The 23,713-nt window shown below is 39.2% G+C and overlaps 1 protein-coding gene across 5 annotated transcripts in view; it reads right to left on the bottom strand.

Moving 5' to 3' along the window:
* zfyve28 (zinc finger, FYVE domain containing 28) overlaps positions 1-23,713 on the bottom strand; it is a 193,076-nt gene that overhangs the window by 119,315 nt on the left and 50,048 nt on the right. For all 5 annotated transcript variants that reach the window (XM_063049568.1, XM_063049567.1, XM_063049569.1 and 2 more), the window contains exons 2-4: positions 9,727-9,867; positions 4,621-4,758; positions 3,471-3,673 (exon numbers count right to left, since the gene is read on the bottom strand). In XM_063049568.1, the coding sequence (XP_062905638.1) occupies positions 3,471-3,673; positions 4,621-4,758; positions 9,727-9,867 (482 nt within the window). The remainder of the gene's footprint in view (positions 1-3,470; positions 3,674-4,620; positions 4,759-9,726; positions 9,868-23,713) is intronic.

Below are 23,713 nucleotides of genomic sequence, written 5' to 3'. Positions count from 1 at the left end.
TCATGTTACACATTGGACTCAATTTTGTTTTATCTTTCAGTCTTCTATGTACAAGAATGCTCTGGGTTATTTTGATTCCAATTCCCTCAAAATAGTAGCTATAATCTCATCTCAGCGTTATACCCAATCTGAAAGTCACTGTTCTCCCATCTCCTACAGTAAAACCCATGAATTAGGAGCAACCTGAAGACTTCAACAGATAGATTTTTGTTTAGAATGGTCATTCTATTCAGACCAGTACAGAACACCACCATTCTGGTAGCATGACTTCACACTTCCAAATTCCAAACTCCTATCTCAACAGCAGATTGCCTTTGTTGGAGCCCTTTATCCAACATTCACAGAACAGTAACTCTTCCATCCCCTGGCAAATTTTGACAGGGCTTTAAATAAGGGCAGATGGAAAAATGAGGGGTGAAGATAAAATCGAAGAATGCAAAGACATTCCAGTTGATGACGCTGAGGACATTCTAACTGAATTCATTCTTGCAAAGATAGAAAATGCAATGGCATTGATGAGTTTTCCCTAACATGATGAGCATATTGGGAGAGGTGGCATATTAATTTCACGTCACATGCCGGTGATAATAAACCTGATTCTGATTATACTAAGGCACTTGACGCTTTAAGGAAGGACAAACAAACTGGATCATGGTTGGTTGGTTGGGGCAAGAGCATGGTTGCAAATAAAGGGGAACATCAAAGCAGGAGAAAGAACTGATAATTCCCCAGAAAAACATGGATCGATATTGGAGGAACAAGATATATAGCAAGTGACAGTATAAATCAGGTTTGCAACTCCCAAGAACCCAACAGCAACAATGCAAGAGATTTAAAGAAAATGTAACCCCAAAGTCACAAGGTGCAGCGAAGGTACACAATTTCTGTAGCAAAACACTGAGTCAGGCAGGATTTGTGGAGGCATGGGGATAGTCCACATCAAGAGGTGAGGGGTTAGGGCAAGGTAGCAGCTGGCAAGTGATAGGTGGACCCAGGTGAGACAGGACTGATGGACAGATGCAGCCAGGTGGGGGAAGAAGTTTGTCATTACTAATAATGACTATAATACAAATTTAACATCAGTATGTCGGGTATATCAACTAGATATGTTGGAATACAAATCTGGTTCTCTGGCTTGTTAATCCTAGAGACAGCTTCTCCATTGGGGTCCACTACAGAAAAAGAGCATATTTTCAGTATGAGGTACACTTCATCTTCAGAATTCTCTACCACAGGAAGCCGTGGAGACGAAATCATAGACCTTGTACAAAGCAGAGACAAAAAAGATTTTGACCATGGAGAACAGAAAGTGGTTTAGCTGAGGCCAAGGTCAGATCAGTCACGATCTGACTGAATGGTGAGCGCTGGCTGAAGAAGCCATACTATAGCGCTCATGTTCCTGCACCCTTGAGCTGTGTTCAGGGTGCAAGTTTTGAAGATTCTTTTTCAGCCAGGGCAATTGCCAGGAGTTTTCGAGTCATATATAGGCCAGACAAAGGTAGCAGATTAGCGGATCAGAAAGATGTTTATTTAAAATAGCAATCCAGAAACATGGCTACCATCAATCATTTTTTAAATGAAAAGGATTTTAAGATCCCTCAGCTAGTCATATGAGAGCTGAAAACAATTTTTTTTTTAAAATGTCCCAGGCCTTTGGGTCTCAGTAAAATGAACCAATGTTGCCTTTTTACCCCAAAAGTTTATTATAAAACCTTAACATATACAGCAGGTGGCATTCCTTTCTGCAGGGGTCTGCTTCTACAGATTTTAATGTACTTCCATACCCTTTTGGTTTCATTTTACTGGCTTAAATTGATACTTAAGTTCTGACAGAATCAACAAGGATCAAATCTCTTGCGATAAAAATTATTTCTATCTGGAGCACTATTAGCCTATAATCATAATAGTTAAAATTTGGAGGATAAAATAGAAAAAATAGATATATTCAGAACATCTTGCCTGAATTAGTCAAGCAAGTGATAACTAGATCAATTTCAAGTGCTCATATTAACCATCATCTGCTGACCTTCAGATTTTTAGAAATATGATTAGTAGGTCCACGTATATGGCTTCCTTTAACGAATTTTTTTTAAAAATCAAACAACTAGGTTTTCATCAACAAGCTTATTAGCTTATCTACTGAGTCAACTGATGAAGGTAGTTGATGAAGGTGGGTTGCATTGTGTCAGTTCTCTTCACTCAATTGGAACCGAATTGGTGATTACTGCCTGGGCAACTAGCAATCCCAAGGGAAGATTTGGATGGTGGAGGTTCAAAAGAAAGCAGTGAGATCTATATCTTGGTATCATAAGACTCTCTTATACCTCATCAGTTTAAAAACTTGCCAATATTCATGGTAAAGTTTCTGTAGAAAGCTCAGACATGCAGAGTAAAGGAGAAAGCCATTCAGCCCAATTTATTTGTGCATGCTTTTTGATAAGAGAGTGAGGAGATTATTTTCTCTCTTTTCCAAGTTCTGACCCTCCAATAACTAAACATCTTTCCCATCTTAAAATATTTCTTGGTTTTTCATCAACAGATCCAAGGTTTGTGCCAATTAGTTTTTATACTAAAGCATTTAATATAACAATTTACTTGCTTGAAGACCCATCACTCAGAGCAATAAATTAAAATTAGTATTTGGTGTCAATAATTTCTTCCTCAAAAATAAGCTTTCAAAGCCTCCCTAATTCAGTAGATATATACATTTATCATTGCAATGAAAGCTTCCCTTACCAGCCTTCTTGCTAAATCTACTGCAGACATAATTTTAGTGTTGTTTTTGAAACACTGAAAACAACACAGTGCTCAAACTTTAGCCAATTATTGCCTTGTAGGTCAAGGAACACAAAAGCACCGAAGCAGGCCTTTCAGCCCATCTAGTCCATGCTGAACTATTAATCTGCTAGGTGGTATCGATTTCATTCATCTACTACCCTCCTTTTACAGTCACATGATGTTTACCTTCAATATGATATTTTAATCACACATTTGAACTCTCTTTATTCATTGACACCCTTCAGCATTCTTAAAACGCATGGTTTTCTCCACAATATTTTTCAACCATCTCTCAATTTCCTAAACCTTTTAAGTATTTTTGTTTTGCGGCTCCGCATTACTATTTTGCAAAGCTCCCACTTTTGTGTCAGTAATGTTGTCTACTAACTTGAATGCCTATAGATTCAATCACAAAGAACAAATACTGTGAGTACTATGTACTCAGGAAAACCAAAATCATTTAACCAGTATATCAGTTGTAAGTACTGTGTTGTGCACCTTCATCCAGAGGAACATCGTTTCATTTGGCAGTATATACATGCATAGTTGAATGACAATAAACTAAGCTAGAACTTGAAAAGCTACATCTAAGACAACTTGCCTTATAAGTATGGAAACCTGCTTAAGATTGATATGAAAAGAAATAGAATAGAGCATAAGATTCTGATAACAGTGCATGCATCATGATTTACCATAGTTCAAATTCGGCAAACAAGCCATCAAATTGTTTGAGGGATTCCTTCATTTTGTCAGTATAGGCATTCAAGTCTCTCAGGCACTGGTCACGGATAACATTTCGTACTTCTTCTAGGCTGCGGGTTAAATCTTTGGCCAAAGGTCGCATTGCCATGCTCTCTATTTCACGGTTCATGATAATTGAACCAGCAGCTAAACACTGGATTTAAAAGAAATAATAGCAGAAATATCAAAATCAATCCTCAAATTTAAAACAAATCACTAAGTAATGACTGAATTGTTTTCTGCAGTTTTAAGATAACCCTACATGTGTGTCATCCAATCAGGACGGTGGAACTAGGTGAAGGTTCGAGAGAATGCTGGGGGAGAGGTTTTGTGAGGGACACTAAGGTTGGTCAAGTTCTTTGCTCGGCGGGATGAGGAGAGAAGCTGGAGATAACTGGCAGTAAGATTCAATCTGGTAGGAATGTGCAATCCAATGGAACCCAAGATGCAGAAGTTTACCAAGGATCGGTGAATATGTTTTTTGGAAGATTTGAGCTCCAACCTGTGCACATTTGACTGTTCAATTATAATAGGTCCTTATAGTTCTTTACTAACTTGTTGGATAAGTTAACATTCGTAAATATACTTTCTAATTGTATGCAGTATGTGATTTGTTATTTCATGCCGACGGGCAATTGTATGGGGCAGTAAATCACACGAACCGGGGTCTGGGTGGGCTAGACATCCCAATCTCAAGATTTGACGGGACCAAAGTCATATACACCTTAGACGTACAGAGGTGGTATCCTTGCCACGGAATCTAGTGGCTGTTAGCAAGGGTCTCACACACTGTTTCTAGAGACGCCCAATAAAAGGAGGGTTTCATATGCTTAACCAGTTCAAATTAATATAGCTTCAAGGGACTGTAGGGCAGAGAAATTGGAAACAATGAGGAGATGTCAAATGCACTTGTGAATTAGAAGAACCTTTTTCAGTTGCAATTTACCCTGTTTGGGAGATTACTGGATTAAGCAAATGAAGACACTAGATAATTAAATGAATTTATCTCTTGAATAATGTATTTTTATGCACATGAACCAAAACTAATATGCAGACAGTTTACTGAGGTACAGAGAGATGAAAACATCAAACACAGCTTACCTCAGCTCCAAACCAAAGCTGTCCTCCCAGATTATCATGCCGTATTTCCTCTGGAAACTTCACACAGAAATCCCTATTTGCTCGTTCATTTGGAATGCATTCCTGCATGATCTGGTTTATTATATTTAACACATTATCCTAATTAATAAAAAAAGAAAGAATTCAGGGAATTCAAACTGGTTTAAGGTCGGCCATTAAGAAATCTGCTGAAGGAGACCAATATTACAAATTCTGACATGATCATATTAATCTGTCCTGATCTTAAAACATAATGTAGTATGTTGTAAAGTATCATGCCTTGTGGATGAGGTAACGACCCAACAATGTTTAACACTGCACACTTTGGCTGAGGTTAAAAAGGGCACGAGAAAAATACAATGCTGTCACTTAAAATTTCAAAGCAATAATTCTACACAAGGGGTTGTTTAGAATACATTTGAAATATTTTTACAAGTTGTGAAGTCAAGTTTGTAGAAGCAGAAATTTACAACACAGCAGGCAACTCAGCCAAATGTGTCCTTGCCAGTTCAAAAGTGAACCTGTAGGTCAATGCAGAAACAGGAGATTCTGCAAATGCTGTAAATTGAGACACATACACACACAAAATGCTAGAGGAACTTTGCAGGTCAGGTAGCATCTATGGAAAGGAATACAGAAACAATGTTTCAGGCCAAAACCCTTTATCAGGACAATTCATACAAGTCATGTTGGTCAATTACATTTGCAGTTTTGCTCTTTGTTAACATACGAGTCTTCACGTGGCAATTTCATACTTTACTCAGTACCCAAGGGTGTTTTATGCTTCCACAACTCTTCAGGCAACACTCCACATCCCACTACTCATTTGGTTCCACAGTCAGGAGTTTCAGATGTGATTCAGCTAACAGCTTTTTATACTGTCGAAACTTCTGACTGCAAGCCACAGAACACCTACATTCCTCTCCAGCTTTGCCACCACTGAACACCTTGCAGCAGTTTTGGGTCAAGGTTTACCAAAATCACAAGCGATATAAATATATCAACCGCACACACGTGCAAAGAACAAAGTTAACTTTTCAACCCTTCACAGTATGTAGGTATCACCAGTGATTCTGGAGTCACAAGCCACACTGGGTGGAACAGCACAGCAAACTTACATCACTGGGTGTTCAGTGAACAAGGCAGATTTTCAAGCTATCACCAAAAGGTCCAATGCAAACAGTAGTCTGCTGAGTATCTACCAGTGTTAGCAAAGGTATGAAAGTTAGTCTCACTTGCCATCCTGTTCCTTAAGCTTTGCAATTTTCTTCCTTTTGAAGTACTTATCCAGATCTTTCGAACTGAATTTCCCTCCACTATCTCTAAATTGCTCACAGTGCATTCTGATCCAAACCACTTACAATGCAAATAAAATATTCCTGTCACTTAAAGTTCTTAGGCCAAACATATTCAGCACACCCTATTTGTAGACACTGAAAATCTGAAATTAAAGATAGACGATGCTTGAAATACTCAGCAGGTCAGGTAGCAGTTGTAGACAGAAAAACCAAACTAGTCTTTTAAACCCCAGGTTGTGAATCCCGGGATGAATCTCATTTATTTATAACACAAGAGACAGCTATTCAACGACACTCTTTGAAGACACTCAATCCCATTCTTTCACAGGTTCATGAACTAGAAGAAATTGAATGATAAGCAGTACTGATTGAAAGGAACAGCTTCTTCCCCTCCACCATCAGATTTCTGAAAGGACAATGTACCCATGAACACCACTTCACTATTTTTGTTCATTTTTTGCACTACTTGTTCGATTTTTTAAAGATATTTCTTATTTTGATTTACAGTATATTTTATGTTTTGCACTATACTGCTACCGCGAAACCACAAATTTTACAACATGTCAGTGATAGTAGACGTGGTTTTGAGAAAGGTAGTGAATAATTGATTTGAGTTGACTTTATTACTTACATCCTTCATACACGAGGAGTAAAAATCTTTACGTTATGTCTGTTTAAATGTGCAATTTATAGTAATTAATAATTACATAAGATATAACATAGAAATACAACTGCGTCAGCATGAATTCAGCAGTCTATTCCCATGCTGTATTCTATATTCGAAGTGAAGACTCTTGTTATTCCACTAGGATACCCCAAGGTCCTGCAAAGTTACTGTCAATGATTTTTTGCTTCAAGATACATAATGCCTCAAGGTAAACTCAAAGAGCAAGTAAATCACAACTTCATCTGTAAGGTATGTTTGCAGACATGGATGCGAAGGGAGGATTGAGAAAGACAGGGTGTTGTTATCTCTTGTGATTGCCTGGGGAAATGTGTGATGGTAAGAGAAGTGGACAGGACGGAGGTTAAAAGGCACATGGGGAAATGTGGACAGCAGCATTGCAGAAGAAAGCTGTTACTTCTGAATACAAAACAGAGAGAAAGATATTGAAATACATCATGGAAATATTAGAAATTACTACAGATAATCCAATTAACTGAGGATAGCAAAGTGAGAAATCCCACTTAACCAGTGACAAAAGTGCAGGAAATTGAAGACTTGCATTTCAGAACTTAGTTGACAAAAACATATTGTAAACAGTACAAAAGGTGTCAGAGTGATAGCAGGAGGACAGGCTAACAGATATTTGCAAGTTTCAAATAATTGCTTTTGAAATCTTACATACCACTTGGTATTGCATAACAACACATAAGCAATGAAACGCATCTTCAGACAGAGCTGTGGGCGTCCATCCTCTGACTTGAAACCCAGTGACCGAAAATGATTTATCAACCAAACACCTGCAAACGGTCTTTTTAAATACTTAAGACGCTGTTTATTTGCACATTAATCTGTAAGCAACCACTTGAGTCTATATTATGATGATAGCACAGTGGTTGAATTTGCAATCAGTAAAGATAAGCAAAAATACTTATTCCGCAACTACCCCATCACTGAAGGCAAATTTGATAAATTTGAAAAAAAATATTGTTCATATGTGCTGGTTTAAAAAAAACGTAAAAAATTTCACCTTCCAATGGCATTACGAAGCATGGCTCTTCAAGTATTCGTTTCTTTTTGTCTTATACCTATGCTCCCTGATACATGACCCATTTTCAAGAGGAAGTAGGCCTTTTCTATATTTTATATAGGCTCCTTGTAATATTTTACAAAGCAATCAATTTTTTCTTCAGCATTCCCTTTCAAATAAAAAAGCCAACCTACCCAGCTTTCTCTGCAGCTATAATTCTCCATTCCTCGCATCTTGTTTGCACCTTTCCACTGAAACGGTCATCAAGCTGTGATCTAACTGCTCTTTACATTGTTAGCATAACCTACTTGCTCGGTCATTCTCTGCTTTGACATAAAAGAAAGCATTTAATTTTTTTTTCTCACCAACTGATGAATAGTTTCCATTATTGTTAAGGATCTGTGAACTTATGCCGAGGTCCCTATATGCTTAATATTTTCCTATTTACATCCTAGTCTTATTGCACCTCCTGAAATAAATTACCTCATTGTCTGGATTAAGTTCACTGGACTCCCTTCAAAACATGTATAGGTAGACTCAAAATTAGTAGGATAATGATGCTAACTTTAATTACCACTCCACTCTAACTATGTAAATTCTGACAAATGATTATTTTTAATAAAAACAAATGAACAACTGAAGCAGACTTCATATTGTACCTCCATCCACTGGAAAAACTTACACATGCAGTATAATGTATTGGGTCATAATTTGAAAAGAAATTAGTAACATGATTCAAAACCCAATTTATCGATTGGGCAAAAAAAGCTCAATGATCTGCTACTTCTAATAACAACTTGGTCAAGTTGCAGAAACTTGGCAAGAACTCAAATTATGATCTTATGTACCACATTATTATGTTATTGACAGGGCCAGAGACATTTTCAAACCATGTCACTTTCAGTAATTGTATTGCCCATAGTTCAGTTGCCTCTGAAGATTTACAGGTTTAATCAATAAAAACACAAAATTTAGACTAAAACAAGCATAGAACAAACTTTTCCATCTGTTTCAAAGATATGTAGCTGAATCACAAAAAGAAGCTATGCTGTGGAGATATCAATGATTGAAAATGGAACAGAGTCCACAAGGAACCTGCAAAAGTAAGTACACCACATCTGATCATTTTCATACCTGATTATTAATTGTAATTGCAACCCTTGATCACTCAAGTAATAGCTAGAATTATTCACTGATACAAAAGAACTGAAAGCTATTTATTCAAATAAATTTACCTGAGGATAGCTGACAAAATTAGAATCAGAAACAGATTTAACATCACTTGTATATGTCATGAAATTGATCGTTTTGTGGCAACAGTGCAGTGCAATACATAATAAAAAGGAAAGGTACGTCGCATCCAGAGTTTCTCCGGTTAGCGGACGATTTCCCTCCACGCCTCTCTGACGTAGTGGGGAACCGCCTACGAGGCAAGTTACAGCAGTGGTTTGCCATTGCCTTCTGCCGGGTGAGTTTCCAAAGAGATCACCAGCTCGTAACCCAGCACGGATGGAAAGCGTGCAGGGGAGCCAGCTGGATTCAAACTCCGGACCTTTCGTCCCGAAGTCCAACGCTGATGCCACTATGCCACCAGCCGGGTCACAAGACATAATAAAGTACATACATATATACATACACATACATAAAGAAAAAAGTTAGGTAATGTACACAGGTTCATTGTCCATTCAGAAATCTGTTGGCAGAGGGGAAGAGCTGTTCCTGAAAAGTTGAATGTGTGTCTTTAGAGTCCTGATCCTCCTCCCTGATGGTAGCAATGAGAAGAGGGCACGTCTTGGGTAGACAACCAGCTGTACAATTTCAAAGCACTTCATTCCTTGATCAAACAGTTCAGTTCAAATTTAAAGATGATCTTCAGTTAGTTGGTGTCACATCATTTATCTTTCATTGCTTTTGTAGTTTCAGAGTAGTGGGTGTCCACCTGCTCAGAAGCCCTGTTCCATTTTGACAACAGCACCTGCAGTATCCAGTTCTGAGATCAAGTATCAAAGCAACCACAAGACTTGAAAAACAATAGTGAAGGTCATAAGATTACAAATAACAAACAGCTTGAACAGTAACATACTTCAAGCAATTACCTGGCAGGATCGGAACTGGTTGACCAGCAGCGTACACCGTTGTGGGTCTTTGCGTCCATCTAAGCTATCCAGTTCAGCTGCAACCTGATTTAGCTCTTCGTCTGCGTAGTAGAACTGTGCAAGCAACTGGGGGTCTGATCGCTAAAATTTCAAACAAAATTCATAGTTAGATGACAATGTCAGTGGACCAGAAGCGAGAGCATTAAAACAACATTTTGTTCAAATATACTTAACCAACACCAAAATTATTAACACTCCTTGGGTACAGTGAACCAAAAACCTATGCTTACAGAAACATTGGGCTGTAATTCATGTTGCAACAAGAACACCTTCCTGACCATGTTTTTTAAGCAGAAAGCAAGTTTGACTGAAGACTTCCATTTAAAACTTGGATACTGATATGGCTAACCTAGCACAAAACTAAATCTATAACTATTGTATAGCTACAGAAGATTGTGAACACAGCGCAGCACATCACACAAACCAATCTTCCGTCCGTGGACTCACTTTACACCGCACGCTGTCGGAGCAGTGCTGCCAGGATAATCAAGGACACGACCCACCCAGCCAACAGACTTTTCATCCCTCTTCCCTCCGGGAGAAGGCTCAGGAGCTTGAAGACTCGTACGGCCAGATTTGGGAACAGCTTCTTTCCAACTGTGATAAGACTGCTGAACGGATCCTGACCCGGATCTGGGCCGTACCCTCCAAATAACCGGACCTGCATCTCGGTTTTTTTGCACTACCTTACTTTCCATTTTTATATTTTCTATTTATGATTTATAATTTAAATTTTTAATATTTACTAATTTTAACTATTTTTAATATTTTTAATCCAGGGAGTGTGAAGCGAAGAATCAAATATCGCCGTGATGATTGTACGTTCTAGTACCAATTGTTTGGCGACAATAAAGTATACAGACCTAATTTGTATTTGGATATTGTGCTGTATTTAATATTTCAGTAATATTTGAGTAATGATGTAAATATATTGTTTGAATGAGCTTTCTTTGTTTATTTAATTATGGGTTATATACAAGTACGTGAATGACATAAATCATTATGCCACCACATCATATTTGAGCACGTCACTAAAAAAAAAAGGAAGAAAAAAAAACTAAGTAGGCAAGTATCCTGGTGTAAATGTAACTTTGCTGGATCAAATAATGACTGCACAAAAGGATTGTTACTTACCTTTTCACCCGTTTATTTCTTCGAGCTCAGCCAGCGAGTGAACTTGGACCCGACATCAGGGAGAGACCCTTTCTCATCTCCCCGGCGGTTCTACAAGTTCACTGCCCGATGTCAGAATTGTCAGAAGTTATAAGGCCACCGATACAAAAGAACAATCAGTTTGATAACCATTCCGGTCAAGTCAATGGACTATTGATACAGAGAACAATCAGTTTGATAACTATTCCGGCCAAGTCAATGGACTATTGATACAAAATTACAATCAATTTGTTAGACACTCCAGCCATCTTAATTAAAGAAAAGAATGCCCTACCTGGTTTGCTGGAGCCACAACTTAATTACAAATATAAGAACATCCGTCAAATTTATGCTTTAATTAAGAAAGGAATGTTCTGTCTAATTTCCATCAGGTACTGCTTTTTGTCAAAATCAAAAGGTGTGAAAAGCCCAGAGACATCTATGTGGATCTGGGTGAACTTTTATCATCTTACTCCAAAGAAGGCAGCTGTGAGACATTATTCAAACACACTGCAGTCACAGACATAGTCAGAACTTAATTCATGGTTTACAGGGATCTGAGAATCCCCCATTCCCTTAAGCTTTATCACTGGTGTTTTTCTTTTGATTAGTTCCTGGAGTTACAAAACATAACATGTGCTTACAGAACTCCGACAAGGTCCCAAACCTGTTTCTCGGAGGAGCAGTGTTGGTTGGGGGTGAGCAACCTTATCTCTGAAAAATCAAAACCCTAGAAACACCAAAAGCAGCTCCAGAGATTTCATCCCTGGGAGAGATGGGCTACACCTGGAGACAATGTGACACAGCACTCTGGCTAGCTGCTGTCGGCGGCCTATGCCCCAGTAGGGGTGATGGGCTTAAGAAGGATGTGCTTAAAGGCAAACTTCCAAACCATGAAGAACAACTTCTATGAAGTATCAGAGGATGGACACGCATCCAGGATTTAGAACAAGCCATCAGGAAGTCAAGATGGTGTGCAGCTATGTTACCATGATACAGATGCACAATGTTCCTGCATGCTGCGTACTTACTTGTGCAGTTAGATAAATAAAGTTAAACTCTGTTGTTCAATTCTAATTAGGGTATGTTACATGGCTGATATGACAAGCTCATTCTTCAAAAGACTGATTAAATTAATTGTATACACATAGCAAACCAATAAATTAGCATCAACTTTAAGGAAGCATGAGAATTATAGACCAGAAAAACAACAAATTCCTTTATCTGAACCAATCATTTTTGTAATCTTTTAATTGATTCTGAATATATATGTGTATGTATGTGTGTATTATATATATATATATATATATATATATATATATATATATATATATATATAAATAAAAAAATAATACACACAGGTCAGGTAGCATCTATGGAGTGGAACAAACAGTTGATATTTTGGGCTAAGACCCTTCATTAGGACTGGGAAGGAAAGGGAAATAGGTCAGAATAAGAAGGTAGGAGAGGGGAAGGAGTCCAAGCTGACTAGTGACAGGTAAAGCCAGTTGAGGGAGAAGCCAGCTGGGTGGGGGAGGGGGTGAAGTAAGAAGCTGGGAGGTGATGGAAGAGGTAAAGGGTTGAAGGAGAGGAGAGTGGACAATGGGAGATAGGGAAGGAGGAGGGGAACAAGAGGGAGGTGAGGGTTGGTGAAGCTCAGTAACCTACACCTCAACTCTGCTGGCTTCAGACTTTGATTATCATATTGTGCAATACACACAGAATGCTGGAGGAAATTGGTAGACAGGCAGCATGCATGGAAATGAAGAAACACTTCGGACCGAGACCCTGAGACTCTTCTTCAGGACTGAAAAGGAAGCAGGAAGACACCAGAATAAAAAGGTTGCGGGGGGGGGGGGGCGGAAGGAAGATAGCTGAAAGGTGAGAGTGAAGACCAAATGGGCTGGAAAGATTTCTGACTGGAAGGAGAAATCAATATTCATGTCACCAGGTTGGAGGCTATCAAGACATGATACAAGGTGTTGCTCCTCCACCCTGAGAGAGTGGTCTCATCTGGACAAAGGAGGCTGTGGACTGATATGTCAGAACAGGAATAGAATTAAAGTGCTTGGCCACCAGGAAGTACCGCTGTTGGCAGATGGAGCAGAGGTGCTCAATTAAGCAGTCCCCCAATTTAAGACAGGTTTTACCAATGCAGAGGAGGCCACTTCAAGAGCACTGGACACATGGATGACCCCAGCAGATTCACAGGTGAAGTGTTGCCTCAACTGGAAGGACAGCTAGGGCCTTGAATGGAGCTGAGGGAGGTGGTGAAGCAGCAGATGTAGTATTTTGGCAAATTGCAGGGATAAATGCCGGGAGGGAGATTAGTAGAGAGGGATGGATGGAAAAGGGAATTGTGGAAGGAGCAATCCTTGCAGAAAGTGGAAGTGGGGAGGGGGCTAGGAGGTACCATGATACAATTCCAATTTTTTCCCCCACAAAATTCAAGAAAATCAGTTTTATTCTTAGCTACATCAAGTATTTACACATGGCTCAGGTTTTATAAAAACACCTGCAAACCAGAAAAGGATATTTTCAGTTCAAAGCATCTGATAAATTGGAGACATGCTTGGAATGGTTTGCCCATTCATGAGGAATGACAGTCACTGATCCACAAGATTTGTCGGGTGTAGGGTGATTATCTATTATACCATCAAAATAGTTATAAGTAACCATTCTCATTCTTTTAAATGTTCTGAAGACTACAAGTAAAATCTATACCTTGTGCTTCAGACCATACATTATTTTTATTCTTGAAGTACAAATGGATTTTGTGTCATCGACTCTTGAATCAATGTAATTCTAAAGATGGCTTCAAGCACTTAACAAGAGTAATAGCATTTATCATTATAATCACACTAACCCCCTCCCAAGAATACTCTGAAGCAATATTAAAGAAAAAAATATACACCAGATTTTTGCTCTACGCATTCTCCAGAAATATTCTCAATGTTTAAACTCAAAAGCATTGGCTTGCTAAGATTTCTATTTTCCAAAATGCAATACTAATTTCTAGCCAGAGTTTAAGAATTTATGGGGAACAGAATTAAATGAGATTAAGTTTGAGGCCCTCCATTGGTTGGGGATGACCACGTATGGTGCATCCTACCTATACGCATGCCAAAGCAGTATGATATGGTGAGCAAGCTGTTGCCTATGCAGCAGGCTACCCCTCTCCACACAGCTGATGAATTTAAAGGAATGGTAGAAACTGTTACAGTTTGGCACCAGTGGCATCGCAGGAAATTCCATTCAGCACTGAACTCAACGTAGGGCTGCCTTAAGAACTCTAGCTCCAGATTTCTTCCCTTGGGGTTTACTCCCAAAGCCTTTTCCATGAGTGGGTATAGTCACAAGGTAGCAGAAGTTTGAGATTAGAGTTTTTCTTCTCCAAGATGAGCTGCCAACCATGACTGACGAGCCTCATTGCCCGGAGCAACTGGTGTAAAGGTGCCAGTAACCCACCATACCTTCTCCTGCCAGTAGAAACTGTTCCGCTTGGCTTAGAAGCTAAGCCACACATGAAGACCAGAAGACTCTGTTGTCAAAGGTGATTTGAGAACATCATTGGGAACATTTAATAGCAACTGGGAGCTTATCCCCACTACCAACATTCCTCCCACCCCCACCCAGCTATGACAACCTTAAGGAACAGAGAGGTCAAGACCACAATAAGGAAAATAGCCCAAAAGGGCAACTAATGGAAAGACTTGACAAGTAATGCAGTTGATATGTGCACAACAAACAGACTCTAAGAACACTGCAGCACAAAAACAGGCCTTACGGAACATCTAGTCCATGCCAAACCATTAATCTGCCAAGTCCCATTGACCTCCACCTGAAACGTAACCCTCCATACCCCTCCCATCTTTGTACTTATCCAAATTGATCTTAAATGTTGAAATCGACTCCACACCCAGCACTTGCACTGGCAGCTCATTCCACACTCTCACCACCCTCTGAAGTTTCCCTTAAACTTTTCACCTTTCATCCTTGATCCAGGACCTCCCGTCCTAGTCTCACCCAATCTCATTGCCTGCTTATATTTCCCCAATCTATACCAATCCTAATTTTGTACATCTCTATCACATCTCCTCTCAATCTTATATGTTCCAAGGAATAAAGTCCAAACCTATTCAATCTTTCCCTGTAACTCAGGTCATTAAGTCCCAACAAAAGCCTTGTAAATTAAGCCTCAGCAACACCTCATACAATTTTAACACAGCATCCCAACTCCTGTACTCAATACAATGATCTATGAAGGCCAATGTGCCAAAAGCTTTCTTTACAGCCCTATCTACCTGTGACACTTTCAATGAATTATGGATCTGTATTCCCAGATCCTTCTGTTCTAACGCACTCCTTAGCGCCCAACCGCTCACCATACAAGACCTACCCTAGTTGGTCCTCCCAAAGTGCAACACATCACACTTGCCTGTATTAAATTCCATCTGCCAATTTTCAGCTATTTTTCCAGCTGCCCATTTCCCGCTGGAAGCTTTGATCATCTTCTTTGCTGTCCACCACACCCCTAATCTTGGTGTCATCTGCAAATTTGCTGGTCTAGTTTACCACATTGATATAGATGATAATCCACAATGGACCCAGCATTGATCCCTGCAGCACACCACGGGTCAAGGGCCTCCAGTCAGAGAGGCAACCATTCATAATTACTCTCTGGCTTGTTCTACAAAGCCAATGTCCAATTCAATTTACTACCTCATCTGGAATGCCAAGCTGCTGAACGTTCTTGACCAATCTTTCATGTGGGACCTTCTCCAAGGCCATTCATGTAGACAACATCCACTGCCTTGCCTTAATCAACTTCCTTGGTAACTTCCTTGAAAAAATCCAGAAGATTGGTTAGACACTACCTACCACACACAAAGCCATGCTGGCATCCTTAATCAGTTCATGACCTATGGGACTAAAGGACAAATGAGAGCAAAGATTAGACCAAACAAAGAAATACAACTTTGAGAGTAGAGGAACAAGGGCATTTGGCCATCTGCATATTTGTTTAAAAATGGTAAAATCTGAATCCTAGATTTTAATATGGGTGCAAAAGCAAAATAAATCTTCATTAATCTTTTTCAGACTAACTTATTGCCACTGATATTCACAGAAAGATATGATACAAGCCAATTTACATCCTTCATGACTCTGGAAAACTTGTGTCTCAATGTGCATTTCAAATGGCATTAGTTGACCTCATAAATGCTTTTGCATTTTGTCTACTGGCACTGCATTTTCTCTGCAATGTATCCTGGACTGATTTCTTTTCATGTCTATTATGTAATAACTCTATGTATGCCATAATCAGTCTGAATGGCAAACAAAAACTTTTCACAGTATCTCAGTAGATATAACAATGATAAGGCAATACTTCCTTTAAATCAAAGATCAGACAAGACCATATCTACCTTCAATCTGTTCTTTTAAACAGACTCATGAACAAAGCATAATGTCATTTCTGTCCCAATTAGCCAAAATAATTCAGAAACTTGAGAGTTCGAGTTTCCCAAACTTACTTCATGTAGTGCCATTGTTGCTATACAGATAATTTTAATTGGAAACTTGAGTTCAATAGCCTATCACCTCAGTTTGTCAACACAAAATACTCTGCAGATGCTGGGGTCAAAGCAACACTCACAACACACTGGAGGAATTCAGCAGGTCGGGCAGCATCCGTGGAAATGATCAATCAACGTTTCGGGCCGGAACCCTTCATCAGGACTGAAAAGGGAAGAGGCAGAGGCCCAAAAAAGGTGGGGGGAGGGTGGGAAGGAGATCCAAACTGTCCAAATTTTGGAATTATAACCACAGACTAGCTGCACACACATTGCTAATGAAAACTCAGCCAGATAACTCAGACAAAGATGAGCTTGGCTGAGAATTATGACATTTTAGAATGTGCTGATCAAGCCAGACTGCTCTGCCACATGCTTTGAACAAATGGCACCTCACTATAAAATAACAGCCAATGCTACACTCCAACCCACTCCAAAGAAAGGACTTACTCTGCTTGTACACTTACTGACATTAAATACAGAAAATTAGGGCTTTTAACACTGATGTGTCCACCAAAAACATGAACTCAGGGAGAAAATTCTGAATACAGCATAGTGTGGTTGTTGCTTTCAAATTATTAGCTTGTTTCTTAAAATTTCATACTTTGACTATCTTCTCTGAGATTTATCTTTCTTTGCCTAACCATTCATAGAAATGATTTCACTATCTACCTGTATCTTCAAAATGAGTGGTTCCTTCTGTCATGTTTGGATCTCCTCATGTATTCTGACACTGACACTTCATGAACAAGACAAACAGGATTGAGGAGAAGGATACTTCCTTCATTCAGAGATGGAATTCTCTATCACAAAAGCTTGCTGAGGACAAGGCATGAAAATATTTAAGACACTGATAATGGAGCAATGGGAAATAAAGTCTGAAAAGTAGTTCACTAGACAAGACAGCATTAAAGACATTGCAGAGAAAATAATGAGGGTATCTGTCTATGCTTTGAAGGTTGGATGACAGAAGCACGAAAATGGCAGAGTTTAACTTAAGCCAATCAAAATCAGGTTTAATATCACCGGCATTTGTCATGAAATTTGTTGTCTTTTAAGTACAATACAACACATACCAATAGAGAAAACTGAATTACAGTAAATATATATTAAATAGTTAAATTAAATAAGTAGTGCAAAATAGAAATGAAAAGTAAGGTAGTGTTCATGGGTTCAATGTCTATTTAGAAATTTGATGGCAATGTTCCTGAGACATTGAGCGTGTGCCTTCAGTCTTCTGTACCTCCTTCCTAATGGGAATAATGAGATCAAGGCATGTTCTGAGTGATGAGGATCCTTAATAATAGACGTTGCCTCTTTGAAGGATCGCTCCTCAAAGATGTCTTGGATACTGTGGAGGTAGGTGCTTATAATGGAGCTAACTGAGTGACAAGTCTCTGCAGCTTACTTTGATTCTGTTCAGTAGCCTCCCCCCAGCCATAACAGATGGTGATGCAACCAGTTGGAATGCTCTCCACAGTATCTCTATAGAAATTTATGAGTGTTTTTTTGGAGACATACCGAATCTTCTCAAACTGCTCATGAAATACAGCTGCTGTCATGCCATCTTTGTAGCTGCATAGATATGTTGGTTCCAGGTTAGATCCTCAGAGATACGGACACACAGGAATTTGAAATTGCTCGCTCCTTCCACTTCTGATCCTTCTAGGACTGGTGAGTGTTCCCTCATCTTAACCATTCTGAAGTGCACAATCAGCTCTTTAGTCTTGCTGACAATGAGTGCAAGGTTGTGCTACAACACCACTCAACTGGCTAATAAATCTTACTCCTGTACACCCTCAAAAGAAACAAACCAAATAAGTAAGGGTAGTAAAGCCCTATTTTGGAACTATTCACTTCTAAGAAATCATGCCCAGAACTTACACAAACATAATGAGAATTTCAGCATGAGCTGCAATGCAAAAATACCATGGTTACAAAGCCCAAAACACGTTCATAGAGTTGATAAGGATGTGGTTTGAAACTCAGTTTAAGGGCTCTCAAAGTCAAACAATACATTGCACTATATGCTTAGATGTATATGTGATAAATAAATAGACCTGAATAAATGAATCTGAATCTGAAGTCTGTCAAGGTCTGGCTGATCGCACACATGCAGTGGGGAGGATAGTGGGGGTAAAGGGCAGAAGAAAAACCTGACTGCAAACATTCCGACAGGAGTTGAACAAAATACCTTATATTTTAATTATTTATAGTAACTAGCCAATAAATTGTTACAATATTTTATATTCATTATGAAGTATTGACAACTCAATATTAACATGTTAAGCAGCACAGTGTGACTGCCAGTTCAGTCAAAGCTCAATGCTAACGACTGAGAAACAATGAAACAGGAATGCCCTGGCAACTTGTGGTCTGCAAAGGTCAGACAATGTACGAATAACTGGATACTAACTAATTCTGAAAGAAATCTATGAACAAGAGATGATTCTCAAAGCAAAGTTATTAGGAAAACAGAAATTAAAAGGCTTGTTGCTGTCCCAGGGCATCTGTGGCAAAAATGTGTAACTGATTACGCAAAGGACCCACATCAAGGATAATCAGGTCGAAGAAAGAAAGATTGATAGAGCAAAAGTGACGATAGTAGAATTGAAAGGAATCAAAGGAGTGGAGAGGGAAGAACACAAGACCTAAAGAGGAAAACTGCATCCCAGTCACTCCTAGCTTCCAACAACACAGATTCTCGTTTTGAAGTATTTTTTTGAGCTGGATATAGAAGACTTAAATCCATTGTTTAATAATCAATATTCAAGTGCCAGTGTGGTGGTCTCAGACACAAAAAAGTTCAAGTTAAAAATCGGGACACTGAAGAAAATTTACAGAAGGCCAAAGTTGTGATCCATTAGCTCACAAGCCACATGCCAATCTTAAAGTTGGCAAACGATAGCTGCATAGCATGGTCTATTATTGAATCTAGTCATTATGAGTCACATCCCAGTTTGAAAATGAGAAGTAGAGCTAAATTTCTAACTTGTGGATAATGGAGCAGAGTTGTGGAACAAAATCGAATGAAAGTAGTACCACTAAGGCGAAATTCATAGGCTCAATGATGCAGAAGTAGGGGGTGGAGGATCAAATGGAGTTGTAAATCAGACAAGTGGCCAAAGAAGGAGACAGTGACATTTACTTCAATTATTGCATTTGAATTTGGAGGACTGGATCACTCCACTTTTTGAGCCTATGCAGCCATTTAATGAGTTCATGCGAAATCTGAATCTAACCTCAAATTTGCATTCCAACCACAGTAACCTCTCACCCTCCCTTCAGAACTCCATTTCCAGCCCTCATGAAGGACTTCAAAACACTCATAACTGGAAAAAAAATTCCCTTCACCCTTTTCTTTTGAAATGGTGACGCCAGGATCTAGATTCTCCCCCAAGAGAAAACATCCTTTACATCTATCAAAGCTCATCAGCATTTTATATATTCAAATGAATTCCCTTCTCACTCTCCTTAACTTAACATGAAACAGGCTAGATTTTTCAGTTTCTCCTCAAAAAAAACAACACACCAGTTCCAGCTATGTGTGAAGTAGATCTTCCTTCCCATGCATAACATAATTCCTTACAACCAATACTGTACACAGTACCTGGGAAGTGACCTAGCTGAAACAATCTTCCTAATTACTCCAGCAATGAAAGTATTCTGTTAGCTTATGTTACTGTTGTACATGCATGATACTTGATCATAAATACATCAGTTTCACTCCCCCCCACCCACAATGCATACAATTTTAGAATATAATTGATGATTTAATATTTTTTCTGCACATCACTTCCAAAGGAAATAAAAATCCAACTTTCACAGCATTATGTTTAATTTTTATACTCCAAGAGCTTGAAAAGCAAAACTGCTCTACCTTTGAAAGATGAACTAGATACAAGTCCCTGAGGGGTAAAGGGTGATGAAAGAGGGAACCCACACGCGCAAAAATTGCAATCTGGTCATAGAAACCAAGAATACACTTAAGGTGCATTTTCCATACATCTTCATTAACAGCACCTTCTGAAGTAATAGCAAAGGAAGAAATAGTTGGAGACACTGGCTATTTCAAGAGTGATAGCACTGGGACTCTGGAAAAGTTGGCTGAATTTCAACTATGCAAACCCAAGAAAATCTGCAGATGCTGGAAATTCAAGCAACACACAAAATACTGGTGGAACGCAGCAGGCCAGGCAGCATCTATAGGAAGAAGTACTCCCCCATCTCCAGCCTTGTATCCCCTTTGCCAATCAACTTCTCAGCTCTTAGCTTCATCCCTCCCTCTCCTGTCTTCTATCATTTCGGGTCTCCCCCTCCCCCTTTCAAATCTCTTACTATTATCCCTTTTTTCTGTTAGTCCTGACAAAGTGCCTTGACCCAAAACGTCGACTGTACTTCTTCCTATAGGTGCTGCCTGGCCTGCTGCGTTCCACCAGCATTTTTGGTGTTGCTTGAATTTCAACTAGGCGAGTTACAAAGTCTGATTGGAATGCATCCTAAAATACAGAGGGAAACGCAAAAGAAATCTGTGGGGAGATGATGGTGGGTAGAGGTGGTCACAATCAGTGTTCTTTGGATACAGGGAATAGTGCAAGAGCACTGACAATAGTGAATAATAATTGACATAATGAATAAGAAAAAAGTCCAGTGATAACACGCCAGTTAGCAGTTTACTGTTGCAGTTGAAAGTCTTAAAAACACTAATCCAGGACAGGATTAAGAGTCATCTGTAGGGGAGTGGACTAATTAAGACACAGTAGGCATTAACAGCAAATCATGCTTAATCAAGTTGATAGAATTTTTGTGTAACACGCTGTAAGGTTTCACTGCTAAGGCTAATGTAATGGCTTCTACGTAATGTTTCACTGTTAAGGTAATGGTTTCTCTGTAGCAGCAATGTTTGGGTTATGACTTAGGGGCTAGCCAATAAGAGATGATTGCTGTGTCTTGTGATGGTTTTTGCAGGTTTTGCGAGAAGGAGAGGGAGAGATGAAGAGAGAAGACACAAACGGAGAAATGTGGTAGATCGCCGGACGAGGTGGACTCCAAGCGGGAGTCCAAAGGAGGAGATAGATGGGGGAAGAACTACTGAACTGCGTGAGCTCCGACTTTGTGTCCACATGGCTGCTTAATAAGATTGGCGCCCTTTTTCTTTTATATTTTGTTTCTCTACTAACCATATAGTCAAAGTAAGAGTTATAAAGCTTAATTGTTTAATCACATATTGTGTACGGTTTGTTATTTCGGGGTACTGGTTTGTAACAGGGGACACATTGCACAGCATCCACCCAAACAAGATTTCTTAAATTTGGCTGGGCGGGGAGGGGGGTTATCACCCCCTAGATTAAGCTACTAGAAGAAGCGAGTGTTAAATTTGCAATGTAACAAGAGCTGGTGAGGGTAACACAAGTGATGTGATCTACATGGACTTGCACAAGGCTTGTGCTAAGGTCCCACATAACATCATTCAGTTTTGCTGATAAAGCTATGATATGAAGTGACATTAATGCCATGGATGTTAGGTTGGCTATGTAACTGATGAGTCATGATGAACTGTCGTTTTTCATGCTGAAGGAAAGTGAATAGTGCATTTCCTGTGGATTACTGCATGAACCACTTTTTATTCTTGCATTTACAGCCTGGATTTGGGCTATAGACTGCAATGTGCAATTTCTAAATTCGCAGATGACTTGTCGATATTGTGAACTGTGAGGAGGATAGTCACAATGACAGATTGCAGCATGATGTAAACATGCTCACAGAATGTGCAGACATGAGTCGGGAGTTATACAGCACGGAAACAATCCATTCATGCCAACCAAGGTAGCTTTCTGAGCTTGTCAATTTGCCTGCATTTGGCCCACATCTCTCTAAACTTTTATCCATAAACCTCGCCAAATATCTTTTTAACATTTCAGTTGCTCCTGCCTCAACCATTTCCTACACACATATACTGCCCCCTGTGTGGAAAACTGTGTCTTTCAGAGCCCCTTTAAATCTCCCCCCTTCTTTCTCAGTCCTGAAGAAGGGTCTCAGCCTGAAACATCAACTATCTACTTCCACAGATGCTGTCTGACCTGCTGAGTTCCTCCAGCATTTTATGTGTTACCCTTTAAATCTTCCCTCTTACCTTGAATAGATGCTCTCTAATAATCAACTCTACTTTCCTGAGAAAAGGCAGCATCTCTCTACCTTATCTTTGACCTCAGGATTGTAAAATTCTGCAAGGTCACATTTTAGCCTCACCTGCTCCAGAGAAAACAGTACTACCCTATCCAGTCTTCTATCTTGAGCTCCAATCCTGGCAACACATTTGTGAATCCTTTCTGTGCCCTCTCCAGTTTAATCAGATCCTTCCCATAGTATGGTAACTCAACTATACACAATATTCCAGCTGCAGTCTCACCAACATTTTGTACAGATGTAACACAACATCCCAACTCTTGTACTCAGTTCTATCTTAAATACTCTCTTTACCACCTTGTCTCCATGTATCACACTTCCAGGAAAACATGTACCCTTAGGTCTCTGTTCTACATAACGAAAAAAAATAACTATTCTGGCATTATAATGCATACACAGGATTGATGAACACTGATTGAAGTAAGAGATGACTTTACTTAAGCTCTTTTTACTAGAAACAAACATCATACACATCAGTCTGATATTAGCTACAACTTAGTATTTTCATCCTAATATGCTTCAGCATCGTCTCAAAACAGCCTTTCTTGAAGCCTTAAGAATTTAAGAGGCATTTAGAAAAGTAGGGAATGGAAGTTCATTGTGGGCAGAGGGGATTCGGTAGATTTGGCAACAGCACAGACGTTGAGGTAAGAGGGCTGTTCTTGTCCTGTACTGTTTACAGACCATGTTTCTAATATTTCCTTTGCTATGGCCACAATATGAAAGCAGAAAGGAAATAATTGTATTTCTCCAATGTACTTTGCCTGTTCTTGTACTCCACTTCACATGATGTCCTCTCTTTCAGTCTCTCCTCATTCTTCTGAAGAAATACCTTACATTTGAAGCATTAATTTTTAATTTACATGTCTGCCATTCCTTTAGAATCAGTCCAAGTCTCAAAGTACAGTACTAGCTTCCTCACAAAGTTAAAAATAAATTTATGATCAGAGTACACATCACTACATACAACCCTGAACTTTTCCTTGTGGGCATACTCAATAAATCCATTATAGAAT

Source organism: Mobula hypostoma, chromosome 5 (genome assembly GCF_963921235.1).
Source record: "Mobula hypostoma chromosome 5, sMobHyp1.1, whole genome shotgun sequence".
NCBI lineage: Eukaryota > Metazoa > Chordata > Chondrichthyes > Myliobatiformes > Myliobatidae > Mobula > Mobula hypostoma.
This window is presented reverse-complemented; position numbering and strand designations above follow the sequence as displayed.